The sequence below is a fragment of the Bradysia coprophila genome (assembly GCF_014529535.1).
Source record: "Bradysia coprophila strain Holo2 chromosome IV unlocalized genomic scaffold, BU_Bcop_v1 contig_5, whole genome shotgun sequence".
Classification (NCBI taxonomy): Eukaryota; Metazoa; Arthropoda; class Insecta; order Diptera; family Sciaridae; genus Bradysia; species Bradysia coprophila.
The window spans coordinates 8300039-8322566 of NW_023503374.1; the positions used below are offsets into that span (position 1 = coordinate 8300039).

Consider the following 22528-nt stretch of genomic DNA (forward strand, 5'->3'; position numbering starts at 1 on the left):
TCTTTCGAGCCATTATGAGAGACTGCTTAGATTTATCTAAGACTATCGTTGACACTAAACTGGAGGAAGACGAACTATTGGAGAATTTTCTAGTTCGATGGATGCTTATCGGGTATGAAGAGAAGCGATCGAGATGGCAGGTAGCAATAATTCCTCTCTCGGAAGATACAACTGCAGTAGCCTTTAAAATGGATCATAATCTCATCGACATGTACTCTTTCATTCACATCCTTGACAAACTTACCGGCTCGAAGGCGCCTTATCTTGTAAAAGACTTTCGAGAGAATTTTTGCGGCAAGTTTAAGCAGATCATTGAAGGTCCAACACATCTCGGTGCTATGAAAGGATTACCTAGAGAGCAGAATCCCTTCCGCTGCATATACCCTGTGTCATCTCCTGAGCGTAAGAAGGAGTGGATGTTTTCTTTCACCAGCATTCCAGTTGATGATATGAAGGTGTTAAGGAAATGGAATGGAAGTGTCAGAATGGCTTCTGTCATTTTTACTATACTTGTGGGTGCCTTAAGACGATTTCTAATTGAAGAGGTGAATGTTAAAGAGCACGAACTGCCATTGGAGATAAAGATGGGCAGTTCATTACCATGGCCTAAGCATAAAGCAATGAATGAAAACCTTCGTGGACCGGACAGATTGCAAAATCAATGGTAAATTCATTAAACTTTCTAATACTTATTCATTTGTAAAGTAAAAACGCAAAAAAAAAATTTACACAGGACAGGCGGTTTCTACACGTTTCCCTTGCGAGAATCAGATCCACTACTTCGTTTGCAGAAAATAGAACAGAAATACGTCTCACTGTTCGACACCGGTATGGACAAATTTTTGAAACTATCTATAGCTCCAGTAGTTAAATTGATTCCCGTAAGAGTCATGTCGTCATTACTAACATCATCGAATACCACAGATATGGGATCTGCTAATAATCTTGTCACTGGCATTGGCGCCGATACTTACAATTTATTGGGTTGTCCCGTTGAACGAGTTCATCCGCTTTTGGGCATTCCCGACAATATGCCATATGTTCCGCTAAGTTGCTTCACATTTTCCCATTCCGGGAGAATGGAAGTGGTGTTGGGTGCCAATCCACAGAGTATATTTCAGAACAAACAGAGATTAGATTTAATTACTCAGAAGCTGATGCATGATGAATTGAAAGATCTGTTGTCTTTGACTAAAATCCATGTACAATGATTTAAGCTATTTATCAAAATAAAATTTATTGAATTCAGTGTAATTCAGAAAACATAATAAAATTTTACTTCGAAACTGATAAGTGTTTCGAAGTAAAATTTTATTATGTTTAATGATGTCGTTGTAACACTTGCGATTTCCTCGGAAAACCGAGTCAAAAAAAAAATGTCCGACCATAAAAAGCATAGTAACTATCAATGAATTTCGAAAGTTCGTTTTTTCTTGGGGTAATTGTAGTCAGCATTCTGATTGGTCTGCGACCGAGCCAGCGATTTTCGCAGATTAGGTCACGTACGATGGAGCAACAGTGTCGCTAACTGTAGCATCCCAAACCAAATATTTTCCTCGTTCCCAAGGAGTGATGGTTATACCGTCAACGCGCTTACCGTCCAATCTGCTTATTCAAGGCGGTTCAAGCATGCTCGGGAAATCGATTTTAGATAAGACATTCAAGGTTATTTTCATGAATCCTACGTGTCTCGGAGTTCTGCCAGCGCTCCTAATACATGATAGACCGTGGTGGCCGTTTTCTTCGACAGTTTTTCCACATCGGCAAGTGTATTTTTCGCATACTCTCCCACCCAAACGTATGACAATCCGAATTCGAGCTGTATTGTTGTTCAAAAGTAAGCCCAACTCAGACGACGGTATCACTTGCAACCACTTTGACGATTCGTTTTTGGATGATGCAAGTAAGCTCGCTCCATCAGTTTGGTCAGCATTGCTCAAAAATGTTTCGAAAATTAATTTCATATTCGGGTAATCCCAATTTGTTTGGTTTTCACGTTTTGCTTCTGTGTCTGGTACCAGGCTGGACGGCAGATCATCGATCAATTTTTTGATTTCGATGTCAACGATGTCCAAATTCAGTTGTCCTAATAAAACATTTGATAAATTTTTTGATTGAAAAATTGAAGAAAGCTATGCGGGAATCGCCAAATCTTCAAGTTTTCTTATGCCACATACAAGTAATAGTAGGTTACAGTGTACCCTGCGAAAATGATTCATTACATGGGGGAACAATTTTGAGATACGAGCAACTCACAAGTGTGTGTTTAAGCGCCAAGGTTTGAAAACTGTTATTTTGACAAGGGTAGAGTTTGCATATCCGAGCCGAAGGCGAGGTATGTAACTACCCGCGTCAAAATAACAGTTTTCAAATCGAGGCGCTTAAACATACACGCGTGAGTTGCGAGTTTCAAAATTGTTCCACCATGTAATGAATCATTGCAGCAGAGTGCACTGTATTCTATTTTATTGCTTGCCCATGCGAAAATTGATTCTTACATATCAATTTCTATAAATAGCAACAAAAGCTGATTTAAATACAACTATCTCCGTAGACAAAATCAACAAAACAAATAGTACACAGCCGAAATCGGCTCATACTTCTTCATAAAAATATCCCGAAAATATTGGTATTGGTACAGCAGTATTGGTACTGCTGTACCAATACCAATATTTTCCGTACCGAAAGTGATCGAAGTGATCACACCATAGCAGGTGCCATATTGTCATTGAATTGTTATTCCGTTCCATGATAATACATTCTAGGCAATGATTTTGTTGTTTTTGTTATTTAGACGAAAAATTTTGCAGTGAAGTGAAATGAATTGTATCTAAAATTAATCAATGTGTGAAGTGTTTTCGAATTGAAGTGAAAAATACGCAACTAAAAGTGCTCGCCATGTGTGTTCATAACAAACATTGAAATTATTGCTAGAACAAATATGGCTGACGCTTTCAGTTTTGTGATTTTTCTTTTTAAGAATTGAAATTCTTTTGCCACACTGAACTCTCGCCACTGCAAAATAATTGTCCAAAAACACAAAACATCAATAATTATTCCCGTTTTCATGTTAGAGAGCATAAAATATTTCAGATGACGCATTCACCTTCATATGGCTGCACCCCACGAAAACTGATTTTACATGAATGACTCGAGCACCCCGCGAAAATAGAGATTTCCTGACGAAAGTGTCACGTAAATATCCCTCATGTAATCGACAATTTTCGCAGGGGCCAAATTGATATGTAAGAATCAATTTTCGCATGGGGCAAGCAATAAAAATATTCGAATGAAGTAACTTGATAGACGAGTGCCGAATGATAATGATGAATACTGTCATGTGAAGTGTGGGCTCCCGGCCTAAATCAGGACGCACAAAATACGGAGCCTCAAAATACGGACAAAAAAATCCAGACGACACAAAATCCGGATGCTTCAAAATCCGGACACCCCAAAATCCGGATGCTTCAAAATCTAGCCGAATTTGTAGTCCGTATTTTGTAGCCACCAATATTTCTCAGTAGCTCAATCAAGTAAAGTAGGAATTTATTGTCTGAAACGATAAAATCTAATTTGAATCAGGTTGGTTTGAGTCCTTAAATCAGGTTGGGTTGATGTTTTTGTGCAAAATAATATTCAAAATGTTCCTAGCTAATGCCCGCAATTGTTCATAGCTAATTTTCGCAACAGCTCAAATCTGAACTAAGAAAATCTAATTTTCATGCTTCGGGGCCGAAAATGAGGGCAATTTTTTGAATTTTCTCGGGTTTCCGGCCCTCTGCATGAAAACTTACATGTGCACCTGTTTGGGACGGTTGATTTAAGGCACTTTCGCTTGTAAGCCTCACTTCGTTCGGCCTACAATCCGCGAAATTGCCTAAAATCAATCGTCCAAAACAGGTACACAAATAACCATTCAATCAATCATAGGAAATTTTTGGAGACCATTTGCCGTGAATTTTTATGTTGATGAGAACATTGAACACGGATTTTAATTTTTTGGAGAACACTATACACGACTTTTATTCAATAGTATACTGTAAGCTTATTGTTGTTAATTAAATCACAAATTTGTATACTTTTTACGAAAGAAAACGAAAAGTCATCACAATCAACCACATCAAAACAACAAATCTAAATTAGAATTCTGTCAACTGTCACTTTTTCGTTGAACCACTTTGTCACAAAATTACGCAACGACAAAACGACTCTTCCACTGTTACCCGCTTCATCGAGGCTGTTTAGTATGAAATATCTGCAATGTCTTGATATATGTTAGATTTGTGCCAATCCACACCAATTACTTGCAAGGGGGATACTCCACCCTTGACCCCCCTAAACGGGGGCTGCCGCCCCTCGACCCCGCTTTTTGGTTGGTTTATTTAACCTACGGCCAGCGGCGCGTACAACTACTTATTATTTTTTTTTTTTTTTTCATTTATCAACAGTATAAAACTAACTGATATTTATGACAAAAATAGAAATTAAAGATGAAAACAAGAATCATATTCAAACAATTGAAGAAAAAATATTCGTCAAAAAGATAAAAAAAGCTGAAGAAAATTCAAAAACAAGAAAAAGAAAAAGAAAAGGAAAAGAGGAAAACAAATCAGTAAATCAAATCAATCAAATTGCAATGAACGAAACGGCAGCTAAACACTTAGCTCATCCTGTAGGTGATAAACGAATAGCGCTCTGGTAGCTCCATGGCACGAATGCGATTACGGAACGTAATCCTAGAGGTTGATCTGTCGTACAAATGTGCAAATCGATTGAAGATCATGCTCATATAATTGACTGATTCATATAATCCATAGTTGGTTCGGTGTTGGTCGATTTGCAGAAATTCATTCGAACGAAGATCGCGGGCAGGTCGTCGAATGTTTATCTTAGACTTCAGCTCGGGACACGGGCTTTTTTAAGCGTGTATTTTACACATTGTGTGTAAAAACTTTTTGAAAGTGTGTATTTTACACACTTTTTTGTTCGTAGTAAAAGTGTGTAAAATTACACACTATGCCTAATAAAAAATGTAAAAAATCGACTTATTGCAAAAAAAAACTGAGGCTTCATTCCAAACGAAGCTTTATGAGCTTAATCCATTTAACTGATAATTAATATTTTTTAATTTCAAATGAGACACTCGAACCTTACTTCGCTCTTTTAATATTTTCTGTACATTACTGCAAGTCTTTTCGAAAGAATAAAGAGAAAGTTGAACAATTGGTTAGAGCTAAGAGTAAAAAAGTATCCAGACGCTCAATACATCGAAGAAATCATCATCGTCCGAAGACGAAAAAGTGGAACAAGCCGTTCCAATTCGCAAACAGATTCTTAGCGCATTGTGTGAGTGCTCCTTTTGTGAAAAGCAACGAAAGATAAAAGCGAAGCCACGTTCGACGCTGAATTTGTGATTTGTAAGGAGTAAATTTGGAGCTGCGTTAAATGTGTAATAATTACACACTCTTCAGTCTACGAGTGTGTAATCATTACACATTTTACTCTAAAAAAATGAAAAAGTGTGTAATTGCAAAAAGGTATTATACACACTTTTTCGGAAAGTAAGAGTCTAGGAATTGATAGAAAAAAAGTGTGGAAAAACTCAAAAAGCTTAAAAACGCCCGAGCCTCGGGAGCGTCAATTCGTTCGGTGAGGACATCGTACATGAAAGTTACACTCAAATTGATGCGCCTTCTTGATAATGCCCCAATACCAACTGTCCTACAGCGAGAATCATATGAAGGCAGTCTGAAGGTATTGTCACGCCGTACAGTTCGTCTTAGGGCGTAGATGATGAATTGTCTCTGAATGGACTCAATTGCAGATATTTTCGTGGTGCAGTGTAAACAGCCTCGATGAAGCGGGTAACAGTGGCAGAGACGGAAATTTGCGACATGAGAAAATGCGACAAAGTGGTTCTGTCGTAAAATTTGGATTTTTTTTAGCGCAGCATTTTTGAATGTGAAGTTTTTAGAATTGGATTTAATTGATTGAATGCAAAAAATAATCAAAATATTCCTAAGTAATGCTCACTACAGCTCAAACCTTGTCTGAAACGATAAAATCTAATTTAAATCAGGTTGGTTTGAGGCTTTAAATTAGCTTGGGTTGAGGTTTTTGTGCAAAATAATATTCAAAATGTTCCTAGCTAACGCCCGTAATTGTTCATAGCTAATGCTCGCAACAGCACAAACCTGAACTGAGAAAATCTTATTTAAATCAATCACAGGACATTTTTGGAGAACATTTAGCCTTTGATGTTTATGTTTATGAGAACATTGAACACGGATTTTAATTTTTTGGAGAACACTACACACGAACTTTACTACATAGTATATTGAAAGCTTATTGTTGATAATGAAATCACAAATTTTCATACTTTTGTACGAAAGAAAACGAAAAATCATCACAACAACCACATCAAAACAAAAAATCTAATTTAGAATTTTCTCAACTGTCACTTTTTCGTTGAACCACTTTGTCGCAAAATGACGCAACGACAAAACGACTCTGCCACTGTTACCCGCTTCATCGAGGCTGTTTAGTGCAGTGCGGTTGCCAAACGTTGAATGCGTATTCTAGACGTGATCTTACGTGAGCACAGTAGACGCTTTTTAGGGCGCTGACGGAACGAAACTCGTAACAAATCCTCTTCAAGAAGCCGAGCATTGAGTACGCTTTACTTGTTATATGTTCGATGTGGGCTGAAAAGTCTAATTTTGTATCCAGAATCACACCCAAGTCACGAATTCGGTTGACTCGCACCAGACTTTCACCGTCCATTTTGTAATCGAAGTGAATTGGATGATAGTTCAGATGAAATGAGATCGAATTGCATTTATTTATGCTGACTGTGAGGCCGTTAATCCTGAGCCAATGTGTGACGTCATCAAGATCACGTTGCAAAGCTGAGCAGTCCAATACTGTTCGTATTTTCCGAAAGATCTTCAAATCGTCTGCGTACAATAGACACTTCGCACGTTGTATTACTTTTGTTATGTCGTCGAAGAATAATATGAAGAGAAGGGGGCCTAGGTGACTCCCCTGTGGGATTCCGGATGTAGCACAGAACACAGTTGATGAGTGACCTCCAATTTGTCATGAACAAATTATCTACATATCTATAAATCTTTTTTTATGAAGTACCCTCGCCTTTTTTTGTTGCCTGCGGCGCTATGCCATCACTACAAAAAAAATTTCAGAAAAACAACATCGTTAAATAATTCCGCATAACATTTAGATTCTTTGAAGAAGCAGGTGGCTGCCGCCCCCTGTACCCCCGCTTTTTTTGTTGCCTGCGGTGCTATGTCATCACTACAAAAGATTTTCAGAAAAACAACTTCGTTAACTAATGTCGCAATAACATTTAGATTCTTTGATGAAGCAGGGGGCTGCCGCCCCTGTACCCCCGCTTTTTTTGTTGCCTGCGGCGCTATTTCATCACTACAAAACAATTTCAGAAAAACAACATCGTTGACTAATGCCGCAATAACATTTAGATTTTTTGAAGAAGCAGGGGGCTACCGTTCCTGTACCCCCGTTTTTTTTATTTCCTTCGGTACTGTGCCATCTCCAACGAAAAACAACAACAACACCGTTACCTAACGTCGCAGTTATTTAGATTTTTACCTTTTTTATTGTTGCAAGCGAAAATTTTTTAAAATCTTTTACATTTTAATATTCTGTAACTTCCACTTTGGACTAATGAGATTTAAAAAAACGAGCCGTCAGAACAGTCGGAGCGTTTGCTGCGACTGAGCCCCGTACAAACCCGTACATCTTTTGCGCACATGAACCTACTTCGTCCGTCGCCCTACTCTTACCGTAAGCCTATTGCGCCCGTAAACGTCGTAAAATTCTTATGCAATGTGTACGTCTTAAAAATTGCGCATAGCGCAATTACGAAGCCCCGTACGACGTTCCTTTCAAAAGTAACACAAACTACACTTCCCACTGATCAGTGATTTTGGAATTATCATTTTCACCTATTTATATTGATTTTAAAAAAATCCAAAATGGCGGCCGACGGCCATTTTGTTAGGAGGTGGAAAGTACAACGGCTGCTTTACATTCGTTAGTACCTTTCAAACAAAAAAAAATTCATGAAATTCGGTTAAATTTTACTCGAGATATTAACAAAAAACACCACCTTCACTGTACGGCCGAGTAGCCACATATAAGCTCACTCCAAGAGACCTAGCTCACGCTCCGGTAAACCGAATTTCATAAACTTTTTTTTCCCTGATTGGTACGGTCAATACCTATCTAATAAATCAAAATCCATCTAAATCCGTTCAAATTTGACTAACCTACAAGCAAAAACGGATTGCCGCCCTGTACCTAGTTCACACCAAGGGGTCTAACTCACGAGTCGGTCATCCAATTTCCATAAACTTTTTTTTTGTGGATAGGTATTGTAAATACCTTTCATTTGATGTATCACTTACAAGTGTAGCCTTTAAATGGCCAGAGAAATCTTTGGAAAACGTTAAAGCACTTATGGGGCCCCAGCTCTGGAGGGGTCGACCCAAAATCGCCCATCTTCGAACTTAGCCTCACTATTTCAACTACCTTTCAGGGAAAATTTTTTTTTTTGAAATCGGATTTGATTTACTCAAGATATCGACGTGACAGACGGACAGACGGACAGACGGACAGACGGACAGACGGACAGACGGACAGACGGACAGACGGACAGAAGGACAGACGGACAGACAAAATTTTTATTGCGGATTCGTTATCTATGAACATAGGCAAACACTTTGCCCTTACCGTCTGCTTCGAATTCCATCAATTACACACGGCATCGTAATCCTATAAGCCCCTTCGTACTTCGTACGGGGCTAAAAATCCGGAATTCCTGATTTTTCCTGGATGATTCTACCGTATTTTGAAGCATCCGGATTTTGGGGTGTCCGGATTTTGAAGCATCCGGATTTTGTGTCGTCCGGATTTTTTTGTCCGCATTTTGAGGCTCCGTATTTTGTGCGTCCTGATTTTGGCCGGTCACCGAAGTGTGAGGGTGCGGATATTTTAGTGTGAACATTAAATATTGATTTCTTTTACTTTATAGTATTACTCGATTCATCGAAATTCTCTACGATGACCAAAGTAACAATTTCAAATATTTATCCAACACCTTTTTTATGCGCCTAAATTTTGCTTTCGAAATATAACCAAACGTTTTTGTATCAATCTTTTCGTTTCATATGACATGAAGAGTTCAGACCGTCTTAAGAAGTCATCAGAAGAAGCAGAAGTTTGTTATGTTTACCATCTTTGTTTAGGATGTTCTTTCATTGTGATTTCATTTTTTTTTTTTTTTAAACAACGTGATTCATTAGGAGACGAATAGGAACTGAAATTAATTTTGTCTTTAAGTTCTTTCCCATTTAAATGTTTTTTTTTTCTATTCCCCGGGCCGAATTTTGCAATTTTTCTCATAATTTGGCCCCTTTACTTTTCATTTAACGGTTGTGCACATATCTGTAGTAGACGGTTGAGTTTGGGCGTTGAACGTTTAAGTACAATCAAATAGGAAATAAATACTCGAATCCATATCCAGTAATTTACTCAAATTAATGTCGATGATCTCTGTCTATTTATAGAATAGACAAAAATACGAATCATTATGATGTCATAGAGGTAAAGTACGTCACACACACATTCAAGAGTTGATTTTTCATTAATTTTTTCTTCGGCATTTTGTTCTATTCTGTTGTGAGAGGCCTTGCCCAGTTTAATTACTTTGGTTGTATACGCAATTAGGGATTGCAAACCGGTTTCCTTCTGTACGGAAAAACCGAGCTTAAAACTAGTTTTCTCATAGATAATCATATCTATTCGTCATTTTATATAAATTTGGTAATCGAAGTATTTACTTTAATTGTTTATCTTATCGCAGTTCTGTAAACAAAATCTAATTCTGTGGTGTAAATTTAGCGGAACGTTTATACGAAGCCCAGTTACATTTCGCGGCTCACACTAATGAACCGTAGAAAATAGTTTATTTCAAAATGCGGGTGGTCTTAGGAGCGCTAATTTGGTGTATTTGTTTGCTATTGTTCGGTATTCCGATATTCATATTAGTGCTGGTGAAACTAGTCGTAACTGCAATCAGTTGCAGGAGTTCTGAAAATATACAGGGTGAAAAACTTGTACCACTGAAGGGAGATGACGGTGCATCAGGCAGTCCTCAATGGGAAATTCCTTATAACATTGGATTTTGTTTGAGAGTGCAAGGGAACATTAGTGTCAACGAATTTCGTAACCATTTTTCGAGCACGTTTAATCTCAATGGTGAAAAAGATCCTTACGATAAATTCTTTTCCTATTTTGTGATTCGTGGGGGCTACGTCTTTCGAGCCATTATGAGAGACTGCTTAGATTTATCTAAGACTATCGTTGACACTAAACTGGAGGAAGACGAACTATTGGAGAATTTTCTAGTTCGATGGATGCTTATCGGGTATGAAGAGAAGCGATCGAGATGGCAGGTAGCAATAATTCCTCTCTCGGAAGATACAACTGCAGTAGCCTTTAAAATGGATCATAATCTCATCGACGTGTACTCTTTCATTCACATCCTTGACAAACTTACCGGCTCGAAGGCGCCCTATCTTGTAAAAGACTTTCGAGAGAATTTTTGCGGCAAGTTTAAGCAGATCATTGAAGGTCCAACACATCTCGGTGCTATGAAAGGATTACCTAGAGAGCAGAATCCCTTCCACTGCATATACCCTGTGTCATCTCCTGAGCGTAAGAAGGAGTGGATGTTTTCTTTCACCAGCATTCCAGTTGATGATATGAAAGTGTTAAGGAAATGGAATGGAAGTGTCAGAATGGCTTCTGTAATTTTTACTATACTTGTGGGTGCCTTAAGACGATTTCTAATTGAAGAGGTGAAATTTAAAGAGCACGAACTGCCATTGGAGATAAAGATGGGCAATTCATTACCGTGGCCAAAGCATCCGGCAATGAATGAAAATCTTCGTGGACCGGACAGATTGCAAAATCAATGGTAAATTCATTAGTCTTTCTAATACTCAAAAAATACTCTAAAAATGTGTTTGTATACAGGACAGGCGGTTTCTACACGTTTCCCTTGCGAGAATCAGATGCACTGCTTCGTTTGCAGAAAATAGAACAGAAATACGTCTCACTGTTCGACATCGGTATGGACAAATTTTTGAAACTATCTATCGTTCCAGTAGTTAAATTGATTCCCGTAAGAGTCATGTCGTCATTATTAACACCATCGAATACCACAGATATGGGAGCAGCTAATAATCTTGTCACTGGAATTGGCGCCGATACTTATAATTTATTGGGTTGTCCCGTTGAACGAGTTCATCCTCTTTTGGGGATTCCCGACAATATGCCATATGTTCCGCTAAGTTGCTTCACATTTTCCCATTCCGGGAGAATGGAAGTGGTGTTGGGTGCCAATCCACAGAGTATATTTCAGAACAAACAGAGATTAGATTTAATTACTCATAAGCTGATGCATGATGAATTGAAAGATCTGTTGTCTTTGACTAAAATCCATGTACAATGATTTAAGTTATTTATCAAAATAAAATTTATTGAATTCAGTGTTACCATCAGTTGTATAGTAAATTTTTATTAGGTTTAACGATTTCTCTTATGCTCTCTTTTGATGTTTTCTCTCTCTCTCTCTCTCTCTATGTTTGTATGAAGACAAGATGAGAATCGAATGAAAAGGTTTAGAGTTCATGTTATGAAATTGTAATTTATGTGCGACATCAGAGAGATGATAGATAGCCTTCTGTGAATTAATTAAATAAACATGTATACATACATCAACAAATTTCGAAACTTCGTTTTTTCTTGGGTAGCACCAGTGATCTGGTGAAATGAGCAAGGTTCTGAAAGAACAGGTTAAGATAACTCTGAGTTGATCACGAGGGCGGTGACACACAAATGCGTCAAGGGCTGCGAAGTTTATATGAAAAATACAAATAGACAAAAACAAAATTCTGAATTTTCGAGAAAAATATTTTCTTTAATTTGATTTCTCACAGCATCTGTTTTTAGAATTTGGTGTCACCCGCCTTCGTGGTTGTCTTAACCTGTTCTTTCAGAACTTTGGAAATGAGGATGTAAGGACGTTGGTGATGGTAACGTATGAGGTCGTAAAACGTTTACTGCAATTCGAATCTATAAGATTTAATTCGATATTGACTCCAATAGATCAAAGAGACATGTCGCGACATCTTACTTCTTCAATATGTACTTTGACTTTGTTATTATCTTTAAAATGACATTAGTGACAAATACCTAATCAGCTGTTCTTTTGGGGACCATTCAAAAAGGACGTTCATGTCTTCAGTGGGGAGGGGTCTAGCAAAAAAGGACACACCATGTTGAGGGATTGAAAAAAAGTGGTCAGGTCTAAAAGTGGGTCTAAAATTCTCGAAAATCGCGTTACGTCCCTTTTGAATGTCCCCTTAATGATTGTGATGATGATGATGATGATTGTGATGAAAAATCCCAAGTACAATTGACAGTTGTTGTCAAATTATTGTTTATAGAAAAATGCCTTCAAAAGAAATATTAAGACGAAACAGAATATGTATCGTTCCAGCGTGTAAAGCAGTGAATTCAGACTTTCCCGATCGAATATTTTTTCCGGTGCCAGATAGTAAAAGGGACAATTGGCTGGATATAGTTGGAGCGAAGGCCAGTTCCATTAAATCTAATAAACGTCTCTACTGTTGTGAAAAACATTTTGATGTAAAGAAATTTGTTTTCGCTGACTTCAATCGAATTGCTGTAATGTTCTTTTCATTTCTAAGGTGCAAAGAGACATTGAAGGTTACTATTTTTACAAACATTTCGGTGGAAGAATCAAGTTAGAAAATCATGCCTATCCATACAAAAATTTGGGCGTCAATATCACAGTGCCAGCGCCCCAAGTAAGCGCTCGACTAGCTTTATTTTAGAATTCTTTTTACAAAGAGATATTTATATAATCTGCAGCTTCCAATAACGATAGAACAGCTTCCGCAGACGAAAGAATCGGATGAGGCTGGTGACGACGAAGTAATTAATCTGCAGAACTTTAGTTGATTTTTGAATTGAAATTTGATTTCTATTGTAGTCTGTGGATCCACTTGCGACACCAACGACACCAAGTGACAGAGAGAACGAAAATGGAAGCGAAGGAGAGTCGTTTTCAGATAGCAGTGATAACGAGTTTAATGGACATTCCGATTCGGACACAGAGGATAGCAAAGTCGATAAGCAGCTACCTCGCAGTGAAGAAATCATTGTCGTAAGTAATTCGACGTTTTGGTCGTATCGGGAAAGGAATATCCTTTAGAGCTATTACTTACTCGTTATCGTCTCACTATTCAACTGTTTTCTACTTATTAGAACTCGAAATTAGTTTGCAAAACTTTTGTCTTTAGAAAATTTTGTCATGAATTATATAAGGTATGGGAAACAAATAACTAATTGTTCGAAAACTCAATTTCAGACATCCGATGTTTACGTGCAAGACGACCACGATGATGAAGTTGATACTCCGCCGGAAGTAGGTTATTAAAAGTGACATTCGGTATTCTCTAATCGTAAATGTTCTGTGCAGATAAAGACGGAGATCGATTCAACCCCAGATCCTTTCGTCAATCTAAATTCTGATGAAATCAATTCTGGTCAAATAGATGCCAATCATAACTGCCCACAGTGCGAAAAGATCTTATCGTCGGCGAAATCATTAAAGCGACACATGAAATCCGTTCATGATGGTGAAGGGAAAATAAAGCGGGAGCCAGCAGCAGCAGGAAAAAACACAGTGACGTGTAAGGAATGCGAAAGTGTTTTTACGACCCGAGACGAGTATCACAAACACAAATCGACACACAAGAAGTCATTTGAATGCGATGTCTGCCAGAAGGTATGTCTTTGTCATGAATAGTTCAAACTGGGCGACATTAGCATAGTGCGATCTACATTTCAGGTATTTCAAACACGTTTCCGTTTGTCGACACACTATGTGATGCACATGACTGTAAAGTCGTTCTTGTGCGAAGTGTGTTCAAGACCATTTGCGAGAGCCTCCACTCTGCGAAGGCACCGATACACACATGCGACAGAAAAGCGTTTTGTCTGCGAAACCTGTGGACGTCGATTTCCAGCTCAATACTTGTTGAAACTACACATTACCCAATCACACACAGATGCGGCGACCGTTATGTGTGCACAGTGTAGTAAAGTTTTCACAACCAACGCTCATTTGAAAATACACATGAACGTGCATCACAGCGAAGTCAATCCCTATAAATGTGAGATTTGTCAACTGCAATTTAACCATCCATCGGCTTTGTTACGCCACCGAAAGCGATTCCACGACCCAACGAGCTCCTTTCCATGCAAAGAATGTCCGAAAAAATTCACCCAACAAATTCTGCTGGAGCGCCATATGAAAACCCATCCCATTAAGTCAATGCAACCGCCGCAAAAAGTTATAATTCGATGCGAAGAATGTGGCATCACACTCTGTCGGCCAGACCGATTAAGAGCACACTTGGCCAAATTGCATAATCCAGCCAATCCGCACAAATGTGATACATGCCGTCAAACATTTCCAACTGAGATCCTAATGAACCAGCATGCTATGCGACTGCACGCCCCCGAGTACGAATACATTTACAAATGCTACATCTGCCCGAAGAAATACAATCAGGAGGCTGCGTTAAAGCGACATGTCAAGCTCCACACCGATCCAAAGAAACCGGTTACGTGCGAATTGTGTGGGAAGATATTAGGTCGTCCGAATCGTTTAAAGCCGCACATGAGAGCGCTCCATAGCCCGTACAATCCGTTCAAATGTGACATTTGTCTGCAAACGTTCCGGGAACAGAAAATGTTGGACAGTCATACCACTCAAGTGCATGAACAGACAATACTGTGTCAGTATTGCGATAAAACATTCGGAAAACGGGATGGATTGCGGCAGCATCTTCGCAGGAATCACAGTGAAATGCTGTCGTTGGCGAGACGGATAAAATTGGAATGATTGAGCGGGAGGGTATGCAACGCAGCTGTTAATCAAAATCGATTTTTTGGTGTTCGGACGAAAATTTTGGCTCAGTTTGTTTTTAGTCAACGCTGCATTAGTTATTAGGTCTTATTACAGCTGGAGCTTGTGTTATTAAACTTAAAAAGTTTTTTTTTTATTATTTTCTTATTCAAATATAACGATGTTGTACAAGCTTGATGTCTTTCTTATTCTTTAGAAACCTTTCTCGTTCGCCTATAATCAGATAAATGATAAATGAACCGATCACTTCAAATACATCTGGTCTGAGGCTTAGAAACTTATCGAATTGTTGGAGATCTACTATGCAATGAAATTTTTTAATTTGTTTATAACAAAAGCAACCGCTTTTCTCGATATAATTTTCTTCTTCATTCTGTGGAAATTAGCTGAACAATAAAGAACTGTTAATTTAGTGTCTCGGATCTTTTCCTTGATTCATCGAACCTGAACTCCGTTAATAGGTTATGGGCCCAGCACGCTTCCACTGCGTATGGTATGGTATGTATGTAGTCATAGCCTCATAACCGTAGTCCGTCGGAGCTGAAGCACTTATCAGGCAAATAATATTTAATTTAGTATCATGAACACCAAAAACCACAGCACTGCTCCTAGCATGAAAATTGTATTGACAAGTGTCAAATTTGAAGGCTTCAGTTACCGCTTAAGATTGTTTGAATAGATCATTATCAATGTCGTTTGAGATGTCAAATAAGCTGTCATTTTCACAGAGCTAACAGCAATGTTAAAATAACTTATATGAATTTGTCGTTGTTTGAGGTTAGCTTTCTGAAATTAACAACTTATTTGACACTAGACGAAACTGCTATTGGACACGGATCTGTTGTATGTTTTAACTCATATAACGAAAACAATTCATCTATCTTTACAAAAGTAACACGGTGCCTAATGTGATTTCATCAACTTCCAAATACTTTCTATGCTAGAAGCAGTGCTATGCCAACAATCATTTTCGTTGGGGCAATCTATAGTTAGATCTTTCTAACCATTCTCTAAGTTAAATCTTTTGCGAAATAATCCTTAGACCGTTGAGTCTTAAATTATTCAATCGACGGAAATTGTCAGAACGATTATGCAAACTCATAATACGTCTTTCAAAAGATAGTGCTTTTCGGGACTTTTTCGGGTCAGTTGAAAAAATTTAAATGTTTAGTGGACTTATGGCGTGACTAGCGGACTGACTCATTTAAAATCTTTCAAGTGTAGTCAATACGAATTGGTTAACGGTTCCGAAAATGAACTGCGATCGTTCAGTTCAGACGCACTTCAAAAAGGTTGGGACAATTTTAGGTACATAGACCTGCAAGACTGCAAAGCATTCAAGTACAAGTACAAACTCACGTCACAAATAATTAATTTGAAACGACAAACATATTTCAAAAAATATCGCCTGGTGGTGAAGTTGTCCCAACGACATCTGTTATCAGTAAACGTCAACTCCACTGTCAAATTTGACAGTAATGAAAATAAAAACTTTTTTTTAGTAAAAAATGCCTTCCAAGGAAGTTGCACGACAGAATCGAGTTTGTATAGTTCCAGTGTGTAATGCTAAGAATTCTGACTATCCGGAGCGGATATTTTTTGCTGTGCCCGAAACTAAGAAGAAACAATGGCTGGAACTAGTCGGAGGGGACATCAGCTGTATTAAACCAAAGAAACGTCTCTTTTGTTGTGAAAATCACTTTGACGTAAGGTGCACTGTTTACGTTTTTTTTTGTGGCAGAGATTCAACGGTTTTCCTCTTTGTTCTTTGATCAGGTACGAAAGGATGTCGAGGGCTACGATTTCTACAAATATTTTGGTGGTAGAATTAAGCTGATGGATAATGCAGTTCCATCGAAACAGTTAGGTGATTACAGTGAGTTCGAGAAAGTAGAAGAAGTTTTGCCGAAAGAAGAACCTTGCTTCGAACAATGTGATGAGGTAAGTCAATACAGCACCATATGCAAGAAATTGACCACATTGTCTGTAAACACACGCAGTCTGTAGACCCGTTGTCGATCTCTGACGATAGAGATGCTGTGAGTGAAACGCAAACTCCAGAGTGCGAGACAGATAAAGTTGAAATCAAAATTGAACCAGACTGGCCTCCTGATGAATTGAATGTTTCATGCCCAGGACGTAGTGAGGAAATCGTTGTCGTAAGTCATGTTCAGATTTTTTTTTTGTTGTCGTTAACGTTCCTCAATTTCCAATATACAGAAATCTGATGTGTACTTGTCCGACGACGACGATGACAACAGTGATATTGGAGAAGTAAATCGCAATTCAATTTTAAGGAAATTACGATTGCACAAGCAAATCTTTTTACAGATAAAGACCGATGACGATTCAAGTGTGGACTCCTATCCGATGGTCAAGAAAAAATCGAGTCGATCCGCCAAAATTAACTCCAAAACTTCGAAGCACCGTTGTCCGATTTGCGGGAAAAATATGTCATCGCTGCGATCGTTAAGGCGCCATACCCAGTCACTCCACGATGACCACGACACCACTAACAACCACGAGAACATTGAATGTGAATCGAAAACAGACGACGAGCCCGATGGAAAACTTATCTCGTGTACAGAATGCAATAAGACGTTTTCCAGTCGGGACGATTACCTGAAGCACAGCATAAACCACAAAAAGACATTCGAATGCGATGTTTGCCAGAAAGTGTTTCGAACGAGACTACATCTGAAAGTTCATTTCCCGACACACATGGCGGTGAAACCGTATCTGTGCGAGGTGTGTTCGCGTCCGTTTGCTAGAGCCAATAATCTTCGCAGGCACAAACTGACACACGTTACAGATAAACGGTACATATGCGATGAATGTGGCAAACGATTTCCTGCAAACTACTTGCTCAGGCAGCATAAGGCCAAATCACATTCGGAAGTGGCTCGAGTACTTTGCTCCAAGTGTTCGAAGGTGAGTATTTGATATAACATTTTGAAACTGTTAAATGGTGCGCCATAATTAAATCCCTTTGCCCTAGACATTTACATCGGTGGCACATCTGAAAGTTCACATCAATGTACATCACAGCGACGTTAATCCATACAGATGTGAAATTTGCAAAATCAAATTCAGTCAACCATCGGCGCTGCTAACACATCGCAAAAAGTTTCACGACCCCAACAGTACCTTTCTTTGCAACAAATGTCCGCGAAAATTTCCATCACAATTTGAACTGGAAGGTCATACAAAGGCAGCTCATCCGCACCGTGCCAAAGAGAAAACGATCAACAGGTGCGACGACTGCAACATTACCCTACATAGTCCATATCGCTTAAAACTGCACCGGTTAAAGCTTCACAATCCAGAGTTCCAACACAAATGTGCCACTTGCCAACAAACATTTCCAACCGAGTTTTTGATGAGCCAGCATGCGTTACGTACTCACGCTCCCGAACACGAGTACGTGTACAAATGCTACATCTGCCCGAAGAAATACAATCAGGAGGCTGCGTTAAAGCGACATGTCAAGCTACATACCGACCCAAAGAAACCAGTCACCTGTGAATTATGCGAAACCATATTGGGACGACCGAATCGTTTAAAGCCGCACATGAGAGCACTTCACAATCCAAACAATCCCTACAAGTGTACCATTTGTCTTCAGACATTCCGCGAACAGAAAATACTGAACAGTCACACCACCCAGGTGCACGAACAAACAATATTATGCGAGTACTGCAACAAATCGTTTAGCAAACGACATGGGCTGAGGCGGCATATACGACAGTTTCATCTTGTGCAGGCACCAGAGGAGAATGAGTAAGAGTTCGGTAAGACGAAGGTTTTGTTATTTTCACTGGAATCGATTGTATCGTTTGGGTGTAGAAGGTGTACATATCTTTTGTGTTCGGAATATTGAACGAGTTAGCCAGGTGTTAGTTTGGTTAATTTTAGCGAAGAAATATAATTCAATGGAAAACTTAAAAGTACTTGTTTCGGATTGAACTCCGAGTTCCGCTTAAAACTGAGGTCAGGTCATATGCTCAGCATTCTGTTGGACAAAAAAAAAGTTCTTCATTCAAACAGTTCTTTATTTAAATTGTCAGGTAACGACAACGACAACTCAGTTAAATTGTAGGAAGGATTTATGGAATACGACCACTAGCACCAAGAACACAAAATTTTGCAACCTACACTGCACCGACATTGTTAGCATAGCATCACTGCGATAGTAAGCTTCAAACGTTGACTCAGCTACCATTTTCTTCTTCAAATAAACCACAAAAATGTCACATTTCTCTCCCATTTGAATCAAATTTCCTTCGTCGATCTGAATCTGTGCACAGAATTGGCTGGGACTCATTTCCAAATTCAAAATTTCTATCAAATCCAATCCAGTGGTCACTGCCGATACATTCGGTGCGCATCCTAAGGTTACGTGAGCTACGAAAAAGATTGAACATTTGTTTCATTCCTTCAATAAAGTCTTGATCAAAGCCACTCACCTCTTGTATCTGTAGGATGGAAGTTTGTGTCGTCTTGAGGACAGAATTGAATCCCATTCACCAGCTGGGCATCACACGGTTCATCGTTTCTATTGAGCCGGCTCAATGTCACAGCATTCGCTTCATTTAGGTCGAATATTTCTTTTTGGACACTCGTCAAATTTACTCTGATTCCATATGTTCTTGGTGTGAAATAAACTCCGACAAGATGGGTAGTAAAGGCTTGATCAATGTATTGTGTCACCTGACTCGTATAATTGCTGCAATCAGCAGTGCCACAATAAAACGTTGTGATGTGGAAAAATTTGTCGTAATCTCCTGTATTCGGATCAACTGGCTTGGTGTAATACAGCAATGGATTGTCGACGTCTGCCGTTGTAGATACATTACGTAGGAATTTTTGGACTTCTTCGACATCAGCATACAATTGTGTTAAGTAATCCGTAGTGATTTGGACAAGTCCACTGGCTATAGTTTCGTTGAAGAACCAACCATAAAAATACGGACTTTTCTGACTGCATACCTGCGTCGTGACTATGGTTAGAAGTAATCCCACAATCTGAAAGAAATGTTTTCACTTCATTGTAAGTTGAATTTCAAGCCAAAAGGTTCACTTTCACACACTCACATTTAAGATTCGCATTTTTATGGGGTTTGCTTCCTCCTGGAATGAAAAACGAGAAACGAAATTACTAAATTTGTGTGTCAATGCAACTTGTTCAACGTTCTATTAGATTACACATTTGGATGATAAGATTATCTCGTTCCGTTGCAAGATATTGATATCGTGTGAGACTTTCAAGGTGGACTAAGATTTTGTTTTGTGTGGGGGAATTCAACATTTCTCTTCATCTGTGTTAAATTTGACCGCTCCAGGTATGAAGCTCTAATCCACTGTAGGTCGGACTGTGAAAGTAGCGAAGAGTTACGATAAAATTAGCTAAAACCAGATGCTTCTTGGAGGGGACTATGTTGTGGACTTAGCATTAGCAAAAATCATTCCTAAATCTAAATTTAAAAGAAAAACGTTTTCCTCAACAGTACTCCCAAACAATTTATTCGACTTGGCTCGTCTCAACCAAAATTGAAGATATCACAATAATCTTTCGCATTCGCCCAGTCTGCATCAAAATTCAATATCCTCAGATTGTGATCTGTCGCAATAAAAAGTTGAGTCGAATCGCATGCTATACTGTATGCCGGCGAACCACGAACATTTTGCAGTGACGGAAAATACACCTGAACGAATTTCTTTGCCATTCTTAAATCAAATAAATTCACTCGACAATGGTACATCATGCCGCACAGAACACCGTACTGTCCGTCATAATCGAGGGAATATATGGACGAATCGTATGGATCCATCCAGACTTGTTCATCGTTGCTACGAATGTCGAACAGACGTAAGGTTGAGTCATAATTTGCTGTGAGTACAGTATTATCGTCCTTCCACAGTAGACTGTATACCGAACTGGTTGGTGAGCTGAGAATCCGTTCAGTATTTCTGTTTAAAAAGAGAGAACTGTTTTTAGATTTGCATGATCCGGCATTCAATGAAAAACAAATTACGTTTCCATATCGAACAGCCTTAGCGCTTCCTTCAGCCGATCCGAGTATTTCCCAGCCAAGCATTCATCACCATTCGGCGACAATTTCATACATTTGAATATACCATCGTTCTCCACCTGCAGCTCCAGCGACACCATATCCAATTCGTATATTTTGTGCCAAATTTTCATTGAGGTCATCGAAGCAGTTAGAAATGTCTCCGCATGAATATCTACCGCATTTATGAAGGCTCTACGTTGCCCGATGTGATCCGAAATCCGTTCCTCAAAGTATTCGCCGTCCTCATAAATAAAAGCGTAACCATTATCACGTCCCCCGAAGATGGTGTTTCCCTCTTTCACGAATCCCGTAATATCACCGTCACGACTTTTGCCTATCAATTCGTGGGCTTGTTCTTTTACCAATTTTTTTGACTTCAGTCGTCGATGAATACGTAACTGTCCACCGTGGGTCATGTGAAATAAATCCTTTTCCAGCAACACTTGCGATGGATACATTACATTGTGCTTGAACAGTATTTTCTCGTCGTATTTGCCATAGCGCCAATTGTGCGATAGTTTTATCCGTTTCAAGTATGTTAAGTCATGTAAGGTGCTAATTGAGAAACTGGTGTTTAGAGACCAAAATAGTTGAATAAAAAAACATAGAAACATAAGACGTACTTTTGATGGATTTTTCCACTGTTTCGACTGCCAGTCATTACAAGATCGAAACTATGGCCCTTGAACAAGTGACGGTCGAACCGAACAAAGAATTCTTGAAGTTTTTTGCATGTTAAGTAAAGATTTTGTAGATCGGCAAGAGAACAAAAGACGAATATAATCAGCAATGTGTGTTCGTTCAGATCGAGTAAATTCATGGCAATAATGGTAAAGACCTAGCGATTGTCACAGCATCAGTATAAATAACAACACCAACAGTAATTTGATCTAGTAAGGAAACTGATACGTACCACTAGGCTACAGAGTTTGTTTACTTCTTATAAAACGTAAATACTCTAATTGACTAGACGTACAATAATAATCAAACTAAAATTAGTGATAACACGCGTGACATTTATATACAAAACACACAAGCAAGTATATAGACAAGAGGTTTCGCGTGTGGTGAATGAACTGACAATCCAATAATGTCAAAAATGTTGTGGCACGGACATATTCAGAATAAAAGGCGCGATATTCATTCAGCTATAGTAAATACTGCTTCTACAAAGGCGGTCACGCAGAAACAGATACGTGGTGGACTGGACACGCCATACTTGATGATAACATGGCAGATTTCATATACAAAAGTTCACCTACTGTGATGATTGTCATCGCCGTGATGATGTGGTGAATTTTTTTTGTATTTAAAATCATCAGACGTGGTGTGTTCCAAGGCTGTATACTTTGGGGAGGTCACGCAGATGCAGATACGCGGGTTACAC

The 22528-nt window shown here is 38.8% G+C and overlaps 5 protein-coding genes across 9 annotated transcripts; 3 read left to right on the forward strand and 2 right to left on the reverse strand.

Moving 5' to 3' along the window:
• The first annotated feature begins 617 nt into the window (after positions 1 to 617).
• LOC119071658 lies at positions 618 to 11606 on the forward strand. 4 transcript variants are annotated; one of them, XM_037176620.1, is made up of 3 exons: positions 9520 to 11020; positions 11080 to 11174; positions 11271 to 11606. In XM_037176620.1, the coding sequence occupies exons 1-3, from the start codon at positions 10017 to 10019 to the stop codon at positions 11555 to 11557; spliced, it is 1386 nt and encodes a 461-aa protein (XP_037032515.1). In that variant the 5' UTR covers positions 9520 to 10016; the 3' UTR covers positions 11558 to 11606. The 4 variants fall into 4 exon arrangements, 2 of the variants coding, with proteins under 2 accessions (XP_037032515.1, XP_037032516.1); XR_005086704.1 differs by lacking the exon at positions 9520 to 11020 and adding an exon at positions 618 to 664 and having other exon boundaries at positions 11080 to 11606; XR_005086705.1 differs by lacking the exons at positions 9520 to 11020; positions 11080 to 11174; positions 11271 to 11606 and adding exons at positions 630 to 664; positions 734 to 1162.
• Positions 11607 to 12518: 912 nt separating this feature from the next.
• LOC119071656 (gastrula zinc finger protein XlCGF26.1-like) lies at positions 12519 to 15237 on the forward strand. Its single transcript, XM_037176618.1, has 7 exons — positions 12519 to 12756; positions 12819 to 12938; positions 13003 to 13065; positions 13124 to 13297; positions 13502 to 13558; positions 13613 to 13921; positions 13985 to 15237. Exons 1-7 carry the CDS (start codon positions 12559 to 12561, stop codon positions 15041 to 15043), a joined length of 1980 nt encoding a protein of 659 aa, XP_037032513.1. The 5' UTR covers positions 12519 to 12558; the 3' UTR covers positions 15044 to 15237.
• A 1307-nt stretch (positions 15238 to 16544) lies between these two features.
• Positions 16545 to 19082, forward strand: LOC119071657 (zinc finger protein 2-like). 2 transcript variants are annotated; one of them, XR_005086703.1, is made up of 7 exons: positions 16545 to 16773; positions 16844 to 17008; positions 17068 to 17226; positions 17288 to 17341; positions 17399 to 17998; positions 18066 to 18909; positions 18961 to 19082. XR_005086703.1 is itself a non-coding variant. In XM_037176619.1 (6 exons), the coding sequence occupies exons 1-6, from the start codon at positions 16576 to 16578 to the stop codon at positions 18849 to 18851; spliced, it is 1962 nt and encodes a 653-aa protein (XP_037032514.1). In that variant the 5' UTR covers positions 16545 to 16575; the 3' UTR covers positions 18852 to 19008. The 2 variants fall into 2 exon arrangements, 1 of the variants encoding a protein (XP_037032514.1); XM_037176619.1 differs by having other exon boundaries at positions 18066 to 19008.
• Positions 19083 to 19106: 24 nt separating this feature from the next.
• On the reverse strand, positions 19107 to 20335 carry LOC119071662 (2',3'-cyclic-nucleotide 3'-phosphodiesterase-like). Its single transcript, XM_037176629.1, has 4 exons — positions 20273 to 20335; positions 20162 to 20197; positions 19534 to 20092; positions 19107 to 19471 (listed from the first exon to the last, which is right to left on the reverse strand). The coding sequence occupies exons 2-4, from the start codon at positions 20174 to 20176 to the stop codon at positions 19152 to 19154; spliced, it is 894 nt and encodes a 297-aa protein (XP_037032524.1). The 5' UTR covers positions 20177 to 20197; positions 20273 to 20335; the 3' UTR covers positions 19107 to 19151.
• A 226-nt stretch (positions 20336 to 20561) lies between these two features.
• LOC119071660 (F-box/WD repeat-containing protein 4) lies at positions 20562 to 22208 on the reverse strand. Its single transcript, XM_037176627.1, has 4 exons — positions 22055 to 22208; positions 21765 to 21979; positions 21103 to 21696; positions 20562 to 21037 (listed from the first exon to the last, which is right to left on the reverse strand). The coding sequence occupies exons 2-4, from the start codon at positions 21959 to 21961 to the stop codon at positions 20608 to 20610; spliced, it is 1221 nt and encodes a 406-aa protein (XP_037032522.1). The 5' UTR covers positions 21962 to 21979; positions 22055 to 22208; the 3' UTR covers positions 20562 to 20607.
• Positions 22209 to 22528: the final 320 nt, after the last annotated feature.